Source organism: Schistocerca serialis, chromosome 4 (genome assembly GCF_023864345.2).
Source record: "Schistocerca serialis cubense isolate TAMUIC-IGC-003099 chromosome 4, iqSchSeri2.2, whole genome shotgun sequence".
Lineage (NCBI taxonomy): Eukaryota > Metazoa > Arthropoda > Insecta > Orthoptera > Acrididae > Schistocerca > Schistocerca serialis.
Window position 1 is genome coordinate 5,907,234 of NC_064641.1, and position 19,516 is coordinate 5,926,749.

The 19,516-nt window shown below is 40.8% G+C and overlaps 1 protein-coding gene across 1 annotated transcript in view; it reads left to right on the forward strand.

The window, feature by feature from the left end:
- Positions 1 to 19,516, forward strand: part of LOC126473544 (dedicator of cytokinesis protein 1) — a 420,590-nt gene that overhangs the window by 146,803 nt on the left and 254,271 nt on the right. Inside the window, exon 16 of the mRNA XM_050100670.1 lies at positions 10,890 to 11,064. Within this exon, the coding sequence (XP_049956627.1) occupies positions 10,890 to 11,064 (175 nt within the window). The remainder of the gene's footprint in view (positions 1 to 10,889; positions 11,065 to 19,516) is intronic.

Consider the following 19,516-nt stretch of genomic DNA (forward strand, 5'->3'; position numbering starts at 1 on the left):
CCTCACCTCGGCCTTCACGAGTGCGGCGATGTCAGCGGTAGTGGGCGTAGCGGCCGCAGCTCCCGGTGTGGACTCCACGCCTGCGCTGTCTCCGGCCTGGCCATTGGCTGCTCTGCGCGTTGTTCGGTGATTTTTCCATTTTAAGTGCGATTCCGTGTAATTGGTGCTCAGTATGTGATGTAAAATATGACACTTGGCAGTAGATATACGGCTTTAGTATATGTAGACTAGCCTAACTGCTTTAAACAGCTCCAGATTTCACGTAAACTTGCGAGCCAAGCTAACTCACGTCACTCACTCGCCGCCATGTTGTATACAATATTGCTAGCGTTTGGAAATCGATCATTGTATACGAGGTTACAGTGTAACCATCTTACATTGTTGACATTTCATTTAGGTAGTGACCATTATTCTGCTCACAATTCAGATATTTTACATGGCAGGACAGCCACAGTTTTTCTCTAAATAAGGAATAAAATTAGTGGTAATACCGAAAGGGAGACAACAACAACAAACTAGAGAATTCAGGGTATTTATGATTCAAATTTCAATCTTGCAGTTGACTGTTATGCAAAGAGTGTGGATTAATAGTGAAATTGTAAAAAAATGTGTTTTGGGTGAACCATATGTGTGTTATTTTATTTTTTAATTTAAACATCACCTTCCATAGGACCAAATTGAGGAGCAAATTTCCAAGGTATTGGAACATGTCAGTACAAGAAATTACAACATAAAAGTAATAACAGACAAAATAAAATGTTTACGAACCAAATAAAAGACAAGCCATAAATTTATGTAAACACAATCAACTGGAATTGGCTTAATTTTTCAAGGAACTCCTCGACAGAATAGAATGAGTGACCCATGAGGAAACTCTTCAGCTTCAGTTTGAAAGTGTGTGGATTACTGCTAAGATTTTTGAATTTTTGTGGTAGCTTATTGAAAATGGATGCAGCAGTATACTGGACACTCTCTGCACAAGGGTCAAGGAAGTCCAATCCAAATGCAGGTTTGGTTTCTGCCTGGTATTAACGGAGTCAAAGCTGCAAATGCTTGGGAATAAGCTGATATTGTTAACAAGAAATGATGATAAAGAATTTGTATATTGAGAGGCCAATGTCAGAATACCCAGACTAGTGAACAAAGATCGACAAGGGATTTGCAAACTTATGCCACTTATTGCCCAAACCACCCATTTCTGAGCCAAAAATATCCTTTGAGGATGGGAAGAGTTACTCCAAAATATAATACCATACACCATAAGCAAATGAAAATAAGCAAAGTAGATTACTTTTCATGTTGAACTGTCACTTACTTCAGATACCATTCAAATAGAAAAGGGGCAGCATTAAGTCATTGAACAAGTTCCTAAATGTGAGCTTCCCATGACAGTTTACTATGTATCTGAACACCAAGAAATTTGAACTGTTCAGTTAGACTGATCATATGCCCATTCTGTGAAACTGAAATGTCAGGGTTTTGTTGAATTGTGTGTTAGAAGCTGTAAAAACTGAGTAATTAGAAAATGTAAAAACTTAATCTTAACTGTGGTTTAGTGTTAATTTATTTTCTACAAGCCATGAACTTATGTCATGAACTGCATTATTTGCATCAGTGCGAATATTACGCACCGCATCCTTTACTACCAAGCTAGTGTAATCAGCAAACAGAAATATTTTAGAGTCACCCATAATACTAGAGAGCATGTCATTTATATAAATAAGAAACAGGTATGGCCCCAACACTGATCCATGGGGCACCCCACACTTGATCGTACCCCACTCAGACCCCACATCACAGCCATTCTCAACATTCTCAACATTGTCAATAAGTTGCTAAAGTAAGAGGCGAACCATTTGTGAGCTGCTCCCCGTATTCCATAATGGTCCAACTTCTGGAGCAATATTTTGTGATCAACACAATCGAACACCTTAGTTAAATCAAAAAATGCCTTATGTTGAAAACCTTTTGTTTAACTCCTCCAGTACCTCACAGAGAGAACAGAATATAGCATTTTTAGTTGTTGAATGACTTCTAAAGTTGAGTTGTATGTTTGATACCAAATTGTGTGAAATAAAATGATCAACTATCCTTACATACACAGCATTTTCAATAACTTTAGAAAAACTGAAGGTTGTTGCTTTGTTAGTCGCTGTCCTCACCCATCCAGCCCCTTCCCTGCTCCCATTCCAGCACTACACAACTGTCATTCCACCACCACACCCAGTCTTTTTTTATTTATTTTATTTTATATTTTTTCTTTCTTTCTTTCTTTCTATTTCTCTCCTTATCCGCATACATATAAAGATATCTACATTTGAGGCTTTCAGAGCCATTGGCTCCTTCTTGTGGCAGAAGGGTTGAAGGGAAAGGAAGAGGGGTGAAGCAGAAGGAGCCTGAAAACAGCTTTTGAGAATCTAAATACCGACCTGTGTACACTATCTAAATGGGTGCAGGATGTATGGTTAAAGCCCAACTCTTCCCAAACCAAAATGATGCTCATTGGTCATTCTAGTCGCATTGGCCCGAAGTATTGGGAATCCTTACCATCTTTAACTCAAAATGGGACAAATATCTCCCCTTCACCAAAGGGTCCAGGAGCAATTGAAACAGTGGAAAATCCAGGATGGAATGTATCAAGACTATGGAAAGTATAGTCCCTACTCACCATACAGCAGAGATGCTGAGTCACAGATACACACAGTAAAATGACTTATCACAAAATAAGCTTTCAGTCTACAAGGCCTTTGTCAAAAATAAATCGCACACACACACACACACACACACACACACACACACACACACACACACACACACACACACACACGCACGCAACTTACACATACATGACTACAGTCTCTGGCAGCTGAAGCCAGACTACGAACAGTAGCACACGATCGGAGAGGCAATGGGGTGGGGTAAGAAAGAGGCTGTAATAATAGTAACAATATTTTGAAAATTTAAACTGGACTGAGCACACAATTGCAATGTGCAAGAAGGTTTCAGCATCTTTCCATGTCCTACAAAAATATAAAAAGCCCTTCTCTCTTGACCTGAAAAGCATACTTGTACAAACACTTATACCATCAATTATTGATTACTGTGATGTTATCTTGCAAGGCGTTTCTCAGGAAAGCTCACAGCACCTGGAATTGGTTATGAAAGTCTGTGTTCATTATTCGTGTGATGTTTGAATCTTTGATCGTATTTCAGCATTACATACACAGCTATCCTGGTTGTGTGCATACAAGTGCAGAGATTTCCATACCCTCTGTCTTCTCTACTGTCTTATCAGTATGCAGCATCCCCTCTCTCTCTCCTCAGTCGTAAGGCTCTTGTCCGAACAACATTGCAGAAATGCCCATTACCACCAGAGCAAAAATCTTTCGGTCCCACTCCATCATTCAGCTACTTTCTCGAAGTCCTCCTAAGTAGCAGGAACCTGAGTCTATGCACTTGTTAGCCTCATACATTCTTCTTTCCTACTTGATTCTCCTCATTTCCCAGTGTTCTTAACTGTTGCAGTCTCTTTAAATTTCCGTACCACAGCTATTACTTCACCAGGAAACATCTATTTTGTACACCTATAAATTCTTTTTGTATCTACCGTTATCATTACGATTATTACTACTGCTACTACTATTATCACTGTTAGTGGCTTCAGCAGCATAGTATTAAAATTGTTATTTCTTAGGGAACAATGATTAATAAAAGTACTGTATACGTGATACCTGGTCCAATGTAAGAGATGGGCTGGTGAACCTGATCAGATCAGGTAAAAAAATAATGAACTTATTAAGAGGTATAATCTTATGTTGAAGCTGTAACACAATAGGACAAGTACTATAGTTATTAGAAGCCGTGTACTATAGTCTCGAGGCAGCGTGATTTGCCACCTGCAAATATTCAGATTATATTTATAGCAAATGAAACTATGTGGCTCCAGAGAACTTTCAAAGTCTCAAAGATCTATGATGGATATGTGCAGACTGAAGGAAAGAATGAAAATGTGCGCCGAGACCGGGATTTGAATGTGGGTGTCCTGCTCACTAGGCAGATACACTAACCACTGTCCCACCCACATACAGTGGCTTTGCACAACTGCATGGGCAACTCTAGAATGCCTCCTTCCTCAGTCCAATTCCAGTTCACAGCTCAGCAAACTTGGCATTCCTCCTAAACTCGAACAGCATTGCTGAGGCTCTCCAACTGTATTGGAATAGCAGCTCAGCTTCAAATGAAACAGGGGAAACCTGCCTGAAACCCAGGTATAGGTGCTTTAATCAGATGAAACTATACGGACCTAGAGACCATCTCACACAACTGTGATATATAGATGCAGACTGAAGCAAAGAACAAAAATTTGTACCAAGACCGGGATTCGAACCGGGTCTCCAGCTCACTAGACAGATACACTAACCGCTACTTCGTCCTGGTGCAGAGGCGTTGCACATCTGCATGGACTACCCTAGTACTCCTCCCCCTTTAAGCCGAATTCTCATCCACACTCTAGCCCACTTTGTGTTCCTCCTAAACTTGAACAGCATTGCATTGAGGAAGAGGCTGGGATACAGGTCATTGAAACTTGAAAAGTTCTCTTGATTAACGCACTTATGTCTGTATTAAAGCAGGATGCCCCATTTCGTGTGATGCTGAGGTGCTGTCCCAGTAGAGTTGGAGAGCCTCTGCAATGCTGTTGGAGTTTAGGGGGAGTACCGAGTGGGCTGAGGCACGAGTGGGAATTTGGAATTTGAATTGAAGAGGGAGGTTTGCCGGGATAGTCCGTGCTGTCGTGCAAAGCCGTTGCCATGGTGGTGCAGAGTTTACCGCATCTGCGTAGTGAGCAGGAGGCTCAGGTTTGAAACTTGGCCTTGGTAGAAATCATAACTTGAGAACAACAGTCATATCCATACCTGCAACACAAGAGGGAAAAGTGAACTTTATTACCCTATGTTAGAGCTGTCAGTGGCTCTGAAAGGAGCTCATTATGCAGGAACAAAAATTTTTGATCATTTGCCCAATGGCATGAAATGTCTGACAGGTAATTTAAAATCATTTCTTCTGAACAACTCCTTCCATTCCATTGATGAATTTTTATGGTAGTCAGTAAACAATGATGATAATTTTCTTCTTCTTCTTAGCATTTGTCCCGTGTGCTGGCGGGGCCTGCTTTTTTGGCTCGTTGCGATCTTGAGCCTGATCAGGGTGAAGGCCTGAGATCTTGAGGTCTTCATGCAGGGTGTCAAGCTATCACTGCCTTGGATGTCCTGCTGGACGTTTCCTGTTTCCATTTAGGTTGAAACTAGTCTTTGCTGCTCTAAGGACATGCCCGTACCAGCGTAGGTGGCTTTCTATCGTTTTGTCTACTGTTGGTGCAACACCTTATAGCCCGCGAGCTTCCATTATTTGTGACACGGTCATTCAATGTTAATCCTGATGACCACTTAAGCATTTTCGTCTCCATAACAACAAGTCTTTGCTCTACTTCCTTTGTTGAAGGCCAGCATTCAGCCCCCATACAGTGCAACTGGACAGATTACTGATCGATATACTTTTGGTTTGAGCCTGTTTGGAATTTTCTTGTCACGTAGTACTCCAGTAACGGAACACCATTTGAACCACGCGCTGCTGAGGCGGTCGGAGATTTCTACACCGAGATTTCCATCGGCAGCAATTGTCGAGCCCAGGTACTTAAAAGTCCTCGCTGTTGGGAGGTCGACACCATTGATTCTGATGGTTACAGAGTCATTTAAATCTGTGGAAAGGTAATGTTTTCAACACATTGAGCTGTAGTCCTACATCTGCGAGGCGGTCATTCCGGGCTCGGATTTGAAGTTGTAGATCATTCTTATCTTCACTGGCCAGTAGCGCGTCATCAGCATACAGTAATGTCCAGGGTGAGGTTTTCTGCAGGTTTCTTGTGAAGGTATCAGTGACAGTGATAAATATGAGTGGTGAGAGAACAGATCCCTGATGAACTCCCAAGGAAATATGGAAGTCGTCTGGCAGCTGACTGTACCCGGCTCTTCGAGTTCTGGTAGAGAAGTCTGACTCACCTAATGAGCTCTTCAGGTACTCCGTGCTCTCGCAGGGCAAGCCAAATTAACGCGTGTGGCACTAGGTCGAAGGCCTTTTCGAGGTCGAGAAAGGCAAAGTGTAGATGTTTTGACTTCTCACAGTGCTTTTGAATAAGCAGTTGAGCTGCATGGGTAGCATCTGTCATCCCACAGACCTTCACGAATCCACATTGCTTGATGGAGAGACTGATAACTTGTCGGATCCTTTTATCGATGATGTGCTCGAATACTTTCATGGTGTGTGACAGAAAGCATATTGGGTGGTAGTTGTTACATTCAGCTGGACTTCCCTTCTGCTTCCAAATTTGAAGTTTTGTGCTACATGTCCAGTCAGCTGGAATCTTTCCCTCCTCAATGATCTTATTAAAGTAATCCATCAACCATTCAGCTGGATAATAATAAACAATAATAACAATAAACAAACAAGTTCAGTTGCATGAACAGGACTAAAAATAGTAATGTGTGTATTACTATTAGCACTAATCATCTATACATAGTCTATAAACTTATTTGTTCTACAGCATTTCGATAAAAGAATTTATAATCTGTGGAACATGTAACTAAACAACTAAATCAATTATTTGAGACTGAGAGCAGTTAGTGACTGGAAACAGACTTTAGACATAATTTCAAACCTTTGCAGAACTTTTTCTTGATGATACTCCCATAAACTGATCAAAGGAGAAAAGTTTATCGCTTACTACATTTGTTGTTGTTTATGCAGTAAGATAGCCACATAAGTCATGACTTTTTAATTTTTTTACTTTGTTGCTGCGTACTCCATTCACAACATATTTTCCAGACAGTATCCACGTATACCACTGAATGAACCTGCAAAATTATATGATTGTAGAACACACAATTCAGAAGATATCGGAGCATAAATTTTCAGATGTGTGAAAAACTAGCTGGTGTTTAAAATGGAGTAAAATTTACCCAGATTATACGCATCCAGGGACTTGCAACAAACTTTAACCATAATTTCAAACATTTAGAAAATGTTTTACACACTTAACATCAAATAGTTTGCAGCTATTTTGTACATGAGAGTTCAATTCTTTACAGAATCAGGGGTTTAGTGGTTGTATATATTCCAAGATCTGTCTTCTCCTACATTTTTTACCCTCTGCTGCTTCCTGTAGCTCCATAGAAGTTATTACATGGTGTCTTAAAACATGTCTTATCATCTCTTTACTTCTTGCAGTTGGTGTAATCCTCCCATTCCTTTCCTCGTGATTTTGCAGGGAGCCTTTTCACTTGTGCTCTAGGTATATATATGCTCAGAAATATCTTTCTGGACCTAATCCATATTCTGTATTCAATAGACTATTGATTCCATTCAGCAGCTCAAGTAACTCTTCATCACTTTCTTTGAAGAGAGCAATGTCGTCAATGAATATCGTCATAGATACCCTTTCACCCTGAAGTTTAATCTCTCTTTTGAACATTTCTATTATCTTAATTTTTTTGATATAGAGGTAGAACAATGGAGGAGAAAGGCTGCAACTAGAACACAAGAGCTACCGAACTGACTGTACAATAGTTCTTGCATTTGTCTTCCCTTGCTACCTTTGGAATTGTGTAGATTATATTTTTATGAAAGTCGGACAGGATGTCTCCAGTATTATTGATCCTACACTTAGACTTAAATAATGCTTATTTTTTTTTTTTTTATCAGTTCCCAGAGAGTCTAGAAATGTCAAAAGAACTGATATTTATCTCTTCTGTCCTATTTGGTTGTGAGTCTTCTACACTTCTATAGCACTCTGACTGAAACTGGATCTCCTGTGGCCTTCCAGTGTGTATCCATTTCATCGTCTATCACTTTAGCAGACAATTACTCTCCTTCATAGTGGCCCCCAGTGTACTTTTTTCACATATCTGTGCTTTCCTCTTTGTGTCACAGTGGAATTACTTTTGCTGTATTAATGTTGACTACTGTGAGTTTAAAAGTCTCTAAAAATTATTTTGGTTTTTTTAAAGCTGACTCTATTCTTCTCATGAACATTTCTTTTTGATTGCTTCATTTTTCCTGCTGTCATTTTGGTTTGGCATTTTTGCACATCCTGTTGATTTCATTGCTTAGTGACTTGTATGATTGTATTGTATTCTTTTCCTGGGCATTTTTGTGTTTCTTACTTTGGCAGTCTATTGAAATATGAGGGTGAATCAGTAAATATGTCACAAATGGCAGAATACTGCATAGTATTTTAAATTTTGCAGCCTTGTGATTCTAAAATGTGGCAGCTCATGTTGAGTGAAAGATAGCCATAGTCAACAGCTGATTAACTACCATCAGTGCAGATTGCAAGCTTGTTACAGGGGTTTACCCGGACTAGAACAGTGCAAATTTGTGTAATTTTTGGGAACGAAGTGAATGTGAAACACGTCTTTTATGTGGTGTGAACTATATTCCATAGAAATCATTGTTGAGCTGGATATGGCAGCTGAACAAAGGATGAGAGAGACTTACCAACAAGGAGTGTCTGGTCAGCCTGTGGAGTTGACTACTGATGCCATTTTGCATCGTATATGGTAAATGGTCCTGGAAGATCATTGTGTGACAATTGAAGGCATAACACATGCCCTAGGTTTTCTTATAAACGGTTGAATTTTCATAAAACTTACACACGCTGGGACCAATTTAAGGTTCACTCTTGTTTCTCTTATATGTAAATGATCTTCCACGTAGTATGCAGCAAGCAGAACGAGTTCTTCAAATGATTCAAATGGCCCTGAGCAGTATGGGACTTAATATCTGAGGTCATCAGTCCCCTTGAACTTAGAACTACGTAAACCTAACTAACCTAAGGACATCACACACATCCATGCCTGAGGCAGGATTCGAACCTGCGACCGTAGCGGTCGTGCAGTTCCAGACTGAAGCACCTAGAACCACTCAGCCACACGGGCTGGCGAGAACTAGTTCTCTGTGCAGATGACATTAGTATTGTAATCAACCCAAGCATACATACACCGTTAGAAGAAATCGTAAACAATGTTCTGTACAGTGTCATTGATTGGTTTTCGCAAATGGTCTCACCCTCAATTTAAAAAAAGACATAACATATTCAGTTCTGCGTATCTAGATGTACTATACCAATGGTATGTGTGGTAACTTGGTAACAGAACAATAAATAGAGTAGAAACTTCAAAATTCTTAAATATAAATATCCATGCTGATGAGAATTTAAACTGGAAAAAGCACATTTTAGAACTCCTAAAACAAGTTGTTCAGCCCCATTTCCACTTAGAATAATTATAAATCTTGGGGTGAGACAAAGCAATAAGTTGACATATTTTGCATATTTTCATTCAGTAATGTCATATTGCATAGTTTCATTCAGTGATGTCATATTGAGTAATGTTTTGGGATAACTTGACGTCAAGAAAAAAAGTTTTCATGTCTCAAAAATGTGCTGTTAGAATAATATGTGTTGCTCACCCGCAGTCATTTTGCAGATATCTGTTTAAAGAATTAGGCATTTTGACTACTGCTTCACAGTATATTTATTCCATTATGAAGTTTGTTGTAAATAATCCACTACAATTCAAAAAGAACAGTAATGTACATAATTACAGTACCAGAAAAAGAGTCACTCATTTGCCACATTAAGATTGTCTACAGCACAAAATGGGGTGCTTAATGTTGCAACCAAAACTTTTGGTAACCTTCTCAGTGGTATGAAATGTCTGACAGTCACCATAGTAAAACTTGAAAATAAACTGACAACTACAATATAAGGAGGAGATAGATTGCTACTCTCCATAAAGAAGACACATTGAGTTGCAGAAAGGCACAACAAAAAGACATTACTCATTAGCTTTCAACCCAAGCCTTCTTCAGGAAAGGAAACACACACACACACACACACACACACACACACACACACACACACACACACATATTCATTCATTCACACAAGCAAGCACACTTCATGCACACATGACCGTGCTTTGGCTGAAAACTAATGTGTAACTGTCCTTTCTTAGAGCCTTTCTGCAAATCAACATCTCATCTGTGATTAAAAATTAACAGTGATGGTGAAATGTGCTGAGGAGGCAACTGATTGTATCCCAAGTTTCCCTTGATATGACCAGACTAATTATGTACCCTTGCTTTATCATTTAAATAATTGAAAGTTAAATGTCACTGTTGTATGAACTGCAGATAAAAATATCACAACCATTCTCCAGTGTTTGTTATTTGTCCGATACCACTCCTTCCTCAAACCAGGCTTAGACTCCTTATTTTACACTTGGATTATTATCATTGCATCCTACACACTACTAAATTATTTGTACGATAATCCATAGAAGTATAGTAGACTAAATATTTTCATGAGTACTTCTGTAGTTCTCTGGTGCAACTTGAATAAGATGTGACAAAATCTTTGTGGTGTACTCTACCTGCAGAAATCATAGCAATTGATATGGCACTGCCAAAGAAATATCTACAAAAATGTGAAAGCTCACAAAAGCAGACATGGTTACCTTGTTTCAAAGTTTTAATTGCTCACTGCATAAATATGTTATATGAAACGAAAAGAAATTTATTGTACCAAAAACAGTATAGTGTAATACTGATACTGATGTCAAACACTTAAGTTAATACATACAACTACACATGAAGATTTCTAACGCCTTTGTTGAGAATTTTCTGTTTAAATATTTGTTGACATATAAGATATAGTTAATGTATATAAATAATTGATTGTATTCGTCATTGTAGTAACAGTTTTTTTTATTATGTAATTGATACACTTGAAAATTGTTAAATTTGTTGATGATTTCCCATCAATATCATTACAGTGAACTTTTGAAAGAACTTATCAACAAACTGCCACCAAACCGTCTGACAAAACAGAAAATGATGACAGTAAACGACATTGTGCACAGTAAATTATTCTTACTGTCAGAATGCCGTGCAATTCTCTTGCCAGTGATCACAGCACAGATTAAGGAGCTGTTAGAAGCAAGAGATGAAGTAAGTAGCATTTGGCATTGAATATTGATAAAAGTGAAATTTAATTTGTGTATTCAATTGATTAATTTGAGCTGATTTAATTTTGTAATAATGTTGTATTTTTTGGAACCAGCTGTCATGATGTGCAAGACTTTTTTTTTTACTATGCTTTTGTTTTGGTGTATAATTAGAAATGGATAGAGAAAGCACCTGCAAACTGCATGTTTGCATAAGGGTTGAATGATAAAGTACCATATCAGTTGATGCCTTTATTAACAACAGATCATCTTTCACCTACATCACTGTCTGTCAAGAAATAATACTGTGCACCATTCATCTGCAGATCTAACTTTACCTCAAGTACAGTTATATGTGTTATAAATTTTGATGGCCCGTTAGCTATCAGAAAGATGAAATTTGGGGATATTATGATCGAATAAATACATGCCTGCAAATGTTTTGGCTGCAGTTAGTGAGTCCAGTAGAGGTACATACAGGGTGTGTAAATAAAGTTTCAGGCTGATTTTTTTTCCTGAGTAACAGTGTGCCTGCAGACCAGTCTCACAACCTGCACCAGATGGTGGGGGGTGTTGGCTAAGAGAGCCAAGCATCGACATTCACCAACAAAACGCTGGAGTGCAGGGATTGTGTGGTTTGAAACGTTGTCGAGAAATTGGAGCATCCAAAATGCAGCACCTCTTGGAGCGATGGTGTTCGATCAAATTTTGTGTAAAACTAAACAAGACTGGGACAGAAACATTCAAAATGATTCAAGAGGCCTATAAAGAATATGCCATGTCACATGCCGTGGTTTTCATGCGGCACAAGAGGTTCAAACATGGTGGTGAAGACTTGGAGGATGATGAATGCTCTGGAAGACCTTCAACGAGCAGTACTGACAAAAATCTGGCCAAAGTGCATCAAGTTATAAACAGTGACTGACATCTCAGCATCAGAATGATTGCAGATGAAGTGGGTTTGAATCACCAAACTGTGTTTCAGCTGGTGACAGAAGAACTAAAGATGGGAAAAGTGTGTGCGGAACTTGTCCCTGGAGTGCTCTCGGATGGACAGATGGAATGACGCCTGGCTGTTTCGTTGGAAATGCTTGAACGTTTACAAACTGAGCCTGATTTTTTTGGACAAAGTGGCCACTGGTGATAAGACCTGGGTCTTCCAATATGATCCAGAGTCGAAGAGGCAATGCTCAGAGTGACACACCTTCGCATCACCAAACCCGAAGATAGCCCGCATTAGCAAGTCACGTGTGAAAAACATGCACATTGCTTTTTTTGATGCAAAACGATTGATGATCCACAAAGAGTTTGTGCCTGTTGGACAGACTGTCAATTGTTAGTATTGTACTGGAGTGTTCCACTGTTTGAAGAATGGAGTCCGCCCGGAGAAGAAAGATGACTGGGTGCTCCACTATGACAATGCGACCGTTCACACCTGCTTCACCATCACTGAAGTTTTGACCCTGTTCAACATGGCAATGCTGCCACAGCCACTCTGTAGCCCCGACCTTGCCCCCAGTGAGTTCTCTTTGTTTCCTCCAATGAAGAGATACCTGAAAGGGAAGCGGTTTCACAGTGTCACAGCAGTCCAAAAGGCTTCAGAGAGTGTTTTGACCAGCTATCCTGTTAACGAGTTCCAGGGAGCTTACCAGCAGTGGAAAGCTTGTTGGCAGCAGTGTGTGGATTCTCAAGGCACCTATTTTGAAGAATTTTAGTCTGATGTATGAAAGTATTCAATAATTTTTTTTGTTCTGAGATTACGCTTGAAATTTTATTTAGACACCCTGTAAAACTTTTACCACACGAAAGGTGATTGAGACCATTGAGAAGCGTAATGGGCATTCAAACAGTTCATTGCAATGTAACTGCAAATGGAACAAGTTGCCCCATGTGAAGGAGAAGTAGATTTGAGTACCAATGTGTAGTAGATATTTTTTATATTTTATCGATATAAAAGCATAAGTGGATTAAAAAAGAAATATATAAATAAATAAATAAATAAAACGCAGACAGCTTCTGGCTGATTGGCGCAATTCACTTAATATTATCTACAGTTTTTTAAACATGAAGGTTCTGAAAGTACTGAAGGAAGTAGTCGAATGAATACCTGCATTCTAAATTTGCCTTTCTACCATATCCATTATTCCTTAGAAGAACAGAAAAAAGATTGGATGAACTATGAAGACAAGTCATAGCTTCTGCTTCATAATTACCAGTGGCAAGTGATGTATGATATAACATAGGTAGTTTTCCATAAAACACACAAGTTAGGGTAAGTCAGCTATGCTCATAAGAGTACCTACATTCCATGTAAGAGCAGTAGGATTGGAATTAGCCTGATAGTATACAGAATATGCTGTCTCTCTGAAGTCATTTACTGAAGAATAACTTATTAAATTTGGAAAGCTACTGTCTTACTGTGTTGTTGGATCTATTTTACAAAAACTGAGAAATTTCCTTTTGATGAGGTATGTAGAGGTGACAGAGCTTTCAGATTGATTAGCTTATTATTTTTCCATAATAGTGTGTGACAGTAGTTAGGCCAATATTCCAATGATTCTTATCTAGGATTGTAGTTTGGAATAAATCAGATTGTTGTTCATACAAGGGTTTCAAAGTTGGCTATGAAATTATCGCCTCTCTGTTTTCGACTGAGTCATTTGATAATGTTATATGTGAAATAGTAATGATATTTTTGGGGAGGAGTTCTTAAAGCTTTCAGGGCAATAACAGAGTCCCACTTATGCACTGGTATAACCAGTACCTGACTGTGATTAGGACAGCTCCTGGAAAGGGTTGAATTTGGGGTATAGACATGTAGCATGTTGTAGCACTCTTCTTGTAAGAATTGTTGAGTTTATGCTGTTACTACATCACCTCCATATTTTTGGGCCTTAAACATAATGATGATGTCACCCTGGACAGGTCTTCAGTTCTTTTGGCAGGGTAATAATATCTACTATCTGGAATGCCACTTCACTGATGATTAAATGTTCTCATGAAAACTTTCCAGGATTTTCAGCTGAAACTGCAGATAACTGTTTTAGAATTGCATTTAATACTGAAATTTTAAACACAAAGCTGTCCTACATGCGAGGGTAGGTTTGAACACCCCTGAATATTACTAGACATTGCACTCTTCAAATGTTCTTTCCTGCCTCAGACCTGAGGTCTGGTTCACCCAGGTAATTATGAGGAGACCTATTGATAAACTTTTCAGCCTCAAAACCATGATTGAAATTTGTTGTTGGTTTGAAGCAATAGATCTCAAATCCATTGGAATTGGTTTGTGAGGCTGCTTTGCCACTTTCCTGAAGCAAAATCTACAGCAATGTAGATGCGTGTTGTGTTACTCTGATAACGTGTAGATATCAATTGTAATGAGTATTGTTATGATGTAGGACTTGCTTTTATACCATCCTTGTTCCACAAAATTGCATTTTATTACAACAGAGGAAATGCACTCGGTGATTTAGCAGTTAGACCTGTTCTGTTTATTGGTCAATCACTATTGCATTTTCTGCACATTATGATCATGACCTATTTACCTGTACAGCTACTGTGGCATATGAATACACAGTCATTGGGAATTTTCACTGTTCAAATTTCACATCATTCTCTGCACGTTCCAAGATGATGTCTGTATTATCTTTGTCAGACACAGTGTTGTAAAAGAAGAAACTGAGATCATAGTGTTGGAAAGCACTTAGGTTGTATTGACTATGGCAGATGCATGCCAGAAACAATGTCTTAAGTGACAGTGGACTGAATACCCCTGACATTATGGCCAATAACATAGCTGTTTGTATAAGATAATCACTCACTATATCCAGCGGCAGATGTGGGCTCTGACCTCAATTTATTGGTTACGAACTACAGATTACACCTGAAGGAATTGTGAACAGGTAGTACATCAAGGAGAGGGGACTTGGATAAATTTAAAGATCCGGAGATTGTTAGAATTTTGGAGGAAGCATTAGGCAATAATAGACTGGAATAGTGGAAAGAAATACAATAGAAGGCAAATGGGGAGGTCTGAGAGATGAAATAGTGGCTACAGCAGTGTTTTGGATAGGTAAAAAGACAAGGCCAGGTGGAGATTCTTGGATAAGAGGGGAGATACTGAATTTAATTGGGGTAAGGAGAAAATATAAAAATGCAGCAAGTAAATTAGGCAAAAGGAAATATGTATGTCTAAAAAATGAAATTGCAGAAAGTGCAAAATGGCTAAGCAGAAATGCGTAGAGGACAAATGCAAGGATGTAGAAGCATGCACAAGTAGGGGGAAGATAGATGTGTATAGGCAAATTAAAAAGACCTTAGGAGAAAAAAGAAGCAGCTGTTTTAATATAAAGAGTCCATATAGCAAGCCAGTATAAAGCAAAGAAGGGAAAGCCGAAAGGTGAAACGAATTTATGGAAGTCTATAAAAGGGAAATGAACTTAAAAGATAATATTACAGAAAGGGAAGATGAAGTAGACAAGGATGAAATGGGAGATATGATACAGCGAGAATAATTTGACAGTGTGCTGAAAGACCCAAGCTGAAAAAAATCCCCTGGAGTAAATGACATTCCTCCAGATTTATCGAGATTCTTGTGGGAGCCACCCATGACAAAACTCGTCCACCTGGAATGAAAGATATGTAAGACAGATGAAGTACCCTCAGACTTAAAGAAGAATGGAGTAATTCCAATTTCAATACCAATACCAGTACCAATAACAACAGTTGCTGAAATTTTGAATATTGACAGACTATCAGTTAAGTAAGTTGTAAAGTACTGATACCGTATTTACAGCAAAATGGAAAACTGATAAAAGCTGATTTTGGGAAAGATCAGTTTGGGTTCTGGAAAATATAGGAACACGCGAGGCAATACTTGACACTATGACCTATCTTAGAAGATATATTAAAGAAAGACAAACTTACAAGTATAGCATCTGTAGATTTTGAGTAAGCTTTTGACGGTGTTGACTGAAATACACTTTTTGAAATTCTGAAGGTAGCAGGAATGAACCACAGAATGTGCAATGTTATTTACAACTTGTGTGGAAAGCAGATGGCAGTTAGATGAGTGGAGGGGTATGAAAGGGAGGTAGTGGTTGAGAAAGAAGTGAGATAGGATTGTAGCATATCCCTGATGTTATTCAGCATGAACCCAAAGCAAGTAGTAATGGAAGCCAAGGAAAAATTTGGAGAGTGAATTAAATTTCAGGATGAGAGGGGAGGGGGGGACACTTTGAGGTTTGCTGATGACATTGTAATTCTATCAGAGGCAGCAAAGGACGTGGAAGAGTGACTAGGTGGAATGCATAGTATCTTGAAGGAGAAGTTAGCAGATGAACATCAACAAAAATAAAACAAGAGTTATGGACTGTAGTCGAATTAAATTTGGCACTGCTGAGGAAATTAGACTACAAAATGAGATGCTAAAAGTAAAAAATGAGTTTTGCCATGACAGCCACAGTAAAGAAGATATAAATGCAGCATTTATGAAAAAGAGAAATTTGTTAACATCGAATATAGATGTAAGTGTTAAGTATGTTTTGAAGGTGGTTGTCTGGAGTGTAGCCTTGTACACAAGTGAAACATGGCATAAGCAGTTGGGAAAGTAAAGAATAGAAGCTTTTGAAAAATGTTGCTACAGAATGCAGAAGATTAGATAGGTAGATCGAGTAATTAAAGGTCCTGAATTGCACGGGGCATACAAGGATTTATGGTATAGTTTGGTTAAAAAAAGGACATGTTGGTTGGACACTTCATAAGGAATGGATAAATCATAAATTTGGTAATGAAGTAAGTGTTTGGGATAAAAATTGTAGAGCTAGAATAAGGGATGCATACAGTAAACAGGCTCAAAGGCTTGTGGGTTGCAGTAATTATGCAGCCCCCCTGCGGGTCCGGGGGTTAGAATAGGCCCGAGATATTCCTGCCTGTCGTAAGAGGCGACTAAAAGGAGTCCCTCCCCCTCAAGGGGTTAGTTAGTGCCTGCGCCCGGAGACGGACGGTTCCACGACCTATATTTGCGGTCATTTTGGTTTTTCACTTCTTCTGGTTTCTTCCGTCCTTTGGTTGGTTCCTTTCTTTGTTCTTCTCCATCTCACTGTCTTACTTACTCTTTCCCTTGCCTTCTTCTCCTTGCCTTTTCTGGTCTCCGCCTCGGCGTTTGAGACAGTCTGTCCTTCCTCTCTCTCTCTCTCCCTTCTTTTTCCTCTTCTTTCTTCCTTCCTCCCTGTGCGTGCGTGAAGGCTGACCCACGCGTTCGCACACGTAGCCGGTGACGGGGTAACGCGTAATTCCCCGCCCTGGGTAGACAAGTAAGGCACGCACGTACCCCCTGGTAAAGGCCAGGCCCAGGGAGGGGTGATTGCCTGAGCTGACACCTTCCGACCATGCCGATTGGTCCCTCCGTCTGTTTCTGGGGAGGTGTGACCTGAGGTGTAAACATTCACCTAAGGCGGGAGTGCCCTCTGAGAGGGTCCCCACAAGGAAGGAGCGCGCCATCGGAGACGGTCCCCACAAGGAAGGAGTGCGCCATCGGAGACGCTGGCAGTCATGGGGGATTCCTCCGCAATGGATTTCTCTTCTTCTTCTCCTCTCTCGACTTCTGCCCAAAAACGGAAACTTGACCAGCCACCAGTGACAAAAGTACTACCGCCTGCCCCACAGTTCCTCGTAGTTTCTCGATCTGAGGACAGAAAGGATTTTTCCTCTGTCAACCCTTTCGTTATCCAGAAGGGCGTAGATGCCATAGCCGGATCTGTCAAGTCTTGTACCAGGATGCGTAATGGTACCTTGTTACTAGAAACTGAGAGCGCCTTTCAGGCACAAGAACTGCTTTGGGCCACACTCCTGTACACATTACCTGTCCGGGTGTAGGCTCACCGCACTTTGAATTCGTCTCGTGGTGTGGTATATACTAGATCACTCGATGGATTGACTGACGAGGAGATTCAGTCTTTCCTCGCTGAGCAGGGCATGACGGCTGTCCATAGGGTCATGAAAAAAGTCACCAATGACCTTGTACCGACCCGGACACTTTTCTTGACCTTTGATAGTGTTCAGCTGCCGTCGCACATCAAAGCGGGCTACGAGGTTATTTCTTTTCTCCCCTATGTCCCGACACCTACGCGCTGCTACCAGTGTCAGCGTTATAATCACACTCGCCAGTCTTGTTCCAATGCGGCTAAGTGTGTCACTTGTGGCAGGGATGCCCATGAGGGTGACTGTCCACCTCCGTCTCCTCGTTGTGTGAACTGTCAGGGTGACCATGCAGCGTCCTCCCGCGACTGTCCCATCTACAAGGAAGAATGCTGTATACAGGAGATTCGGGTCAAAGAGAAAGTGTCCACCTCGCCTGCTCGCAAGCTATTTGCTAGTTGGAAGCCCACACTGCTTCCAGTGGGGAAATACAGTACTGTCCTCTCCTCTCCTCTCCTCAGACTACCAGGGAGGTGGCGACGCAGACATGCGACCTGACCTTCAGCACTACAGTCATCCGTTCGGCCAGTGCTAAGATCGCCTGGTCGACGTCTCCTCTTCCTCCCGTCACCCCTAAGACACGAGCACCTTCATCAGCTTCTGCCAAGACGAAGACCCAGAAGTCAGATGCACGGGCCTTCAAGAAGGAACCGTCCCATGCAGACTTCCTACGTACCTCGACCTCCCAGTCATCGACCAGTACTTCCACCAAACGACCTTCCAAGAAGGCTCATAGGAAGCACAGTTCTCCTTCTCCACCACGGCGCATTTCTTCTCCTGCGCCACCCAGCGGTTGCCGCCCCAGGCCGCCATCCGTTTCGCCTGGCCGCACCGCTGGTAGCCGAACATCTGGCCGTTCACCGGCGGAGGAAGCTCCCCCTCCCGGCCATCTTAACAAGATGACCGATGAACCTATAGAACCAATGGACGATGACTGTCTGCCTACTGATAGCGGCGGCAGTGCTCGCTCGAAGCTAGGCCCTCAGCGGCCTTAGAGGTGATCCCTTCTTGCATCTTCTTTCTCTTTTTCTTCTCACGATGGCACTTATTCACTGGAATATTCGCAGCATTCGCTACACCCAAGAGGACTTGAAGTTGCTGCTCCGCTTGCACCGTCCGCTCGTCGTAGCCCTCCAGGAAACGAAGCAACGCCCATGCGATCAAATTGCCTTGGCACACTACACCTCTGTGCGGTTTGACCTACCCCCTGTGGCGGGTATTCCGTCTCATGGAGGGGTTATGTTGCTGGTCCGGGATGATATTTACTACGATCCCATCACATTGCACACCGGCCTGCAGGCTGTTGCTGTCCGAATTACTCTCCTCACTTTTGCATTTTCCATTTGTACCGTTTACACTCCATCGTCGTCTGCCGTTACCAGGGCAGATATGATGCAAATTATTGCTCAGCTACCTGCACCATTTATGTTAACTGGAGACTTCAATGCCCACCATCCCCTTTGGGGCTCTCCAGC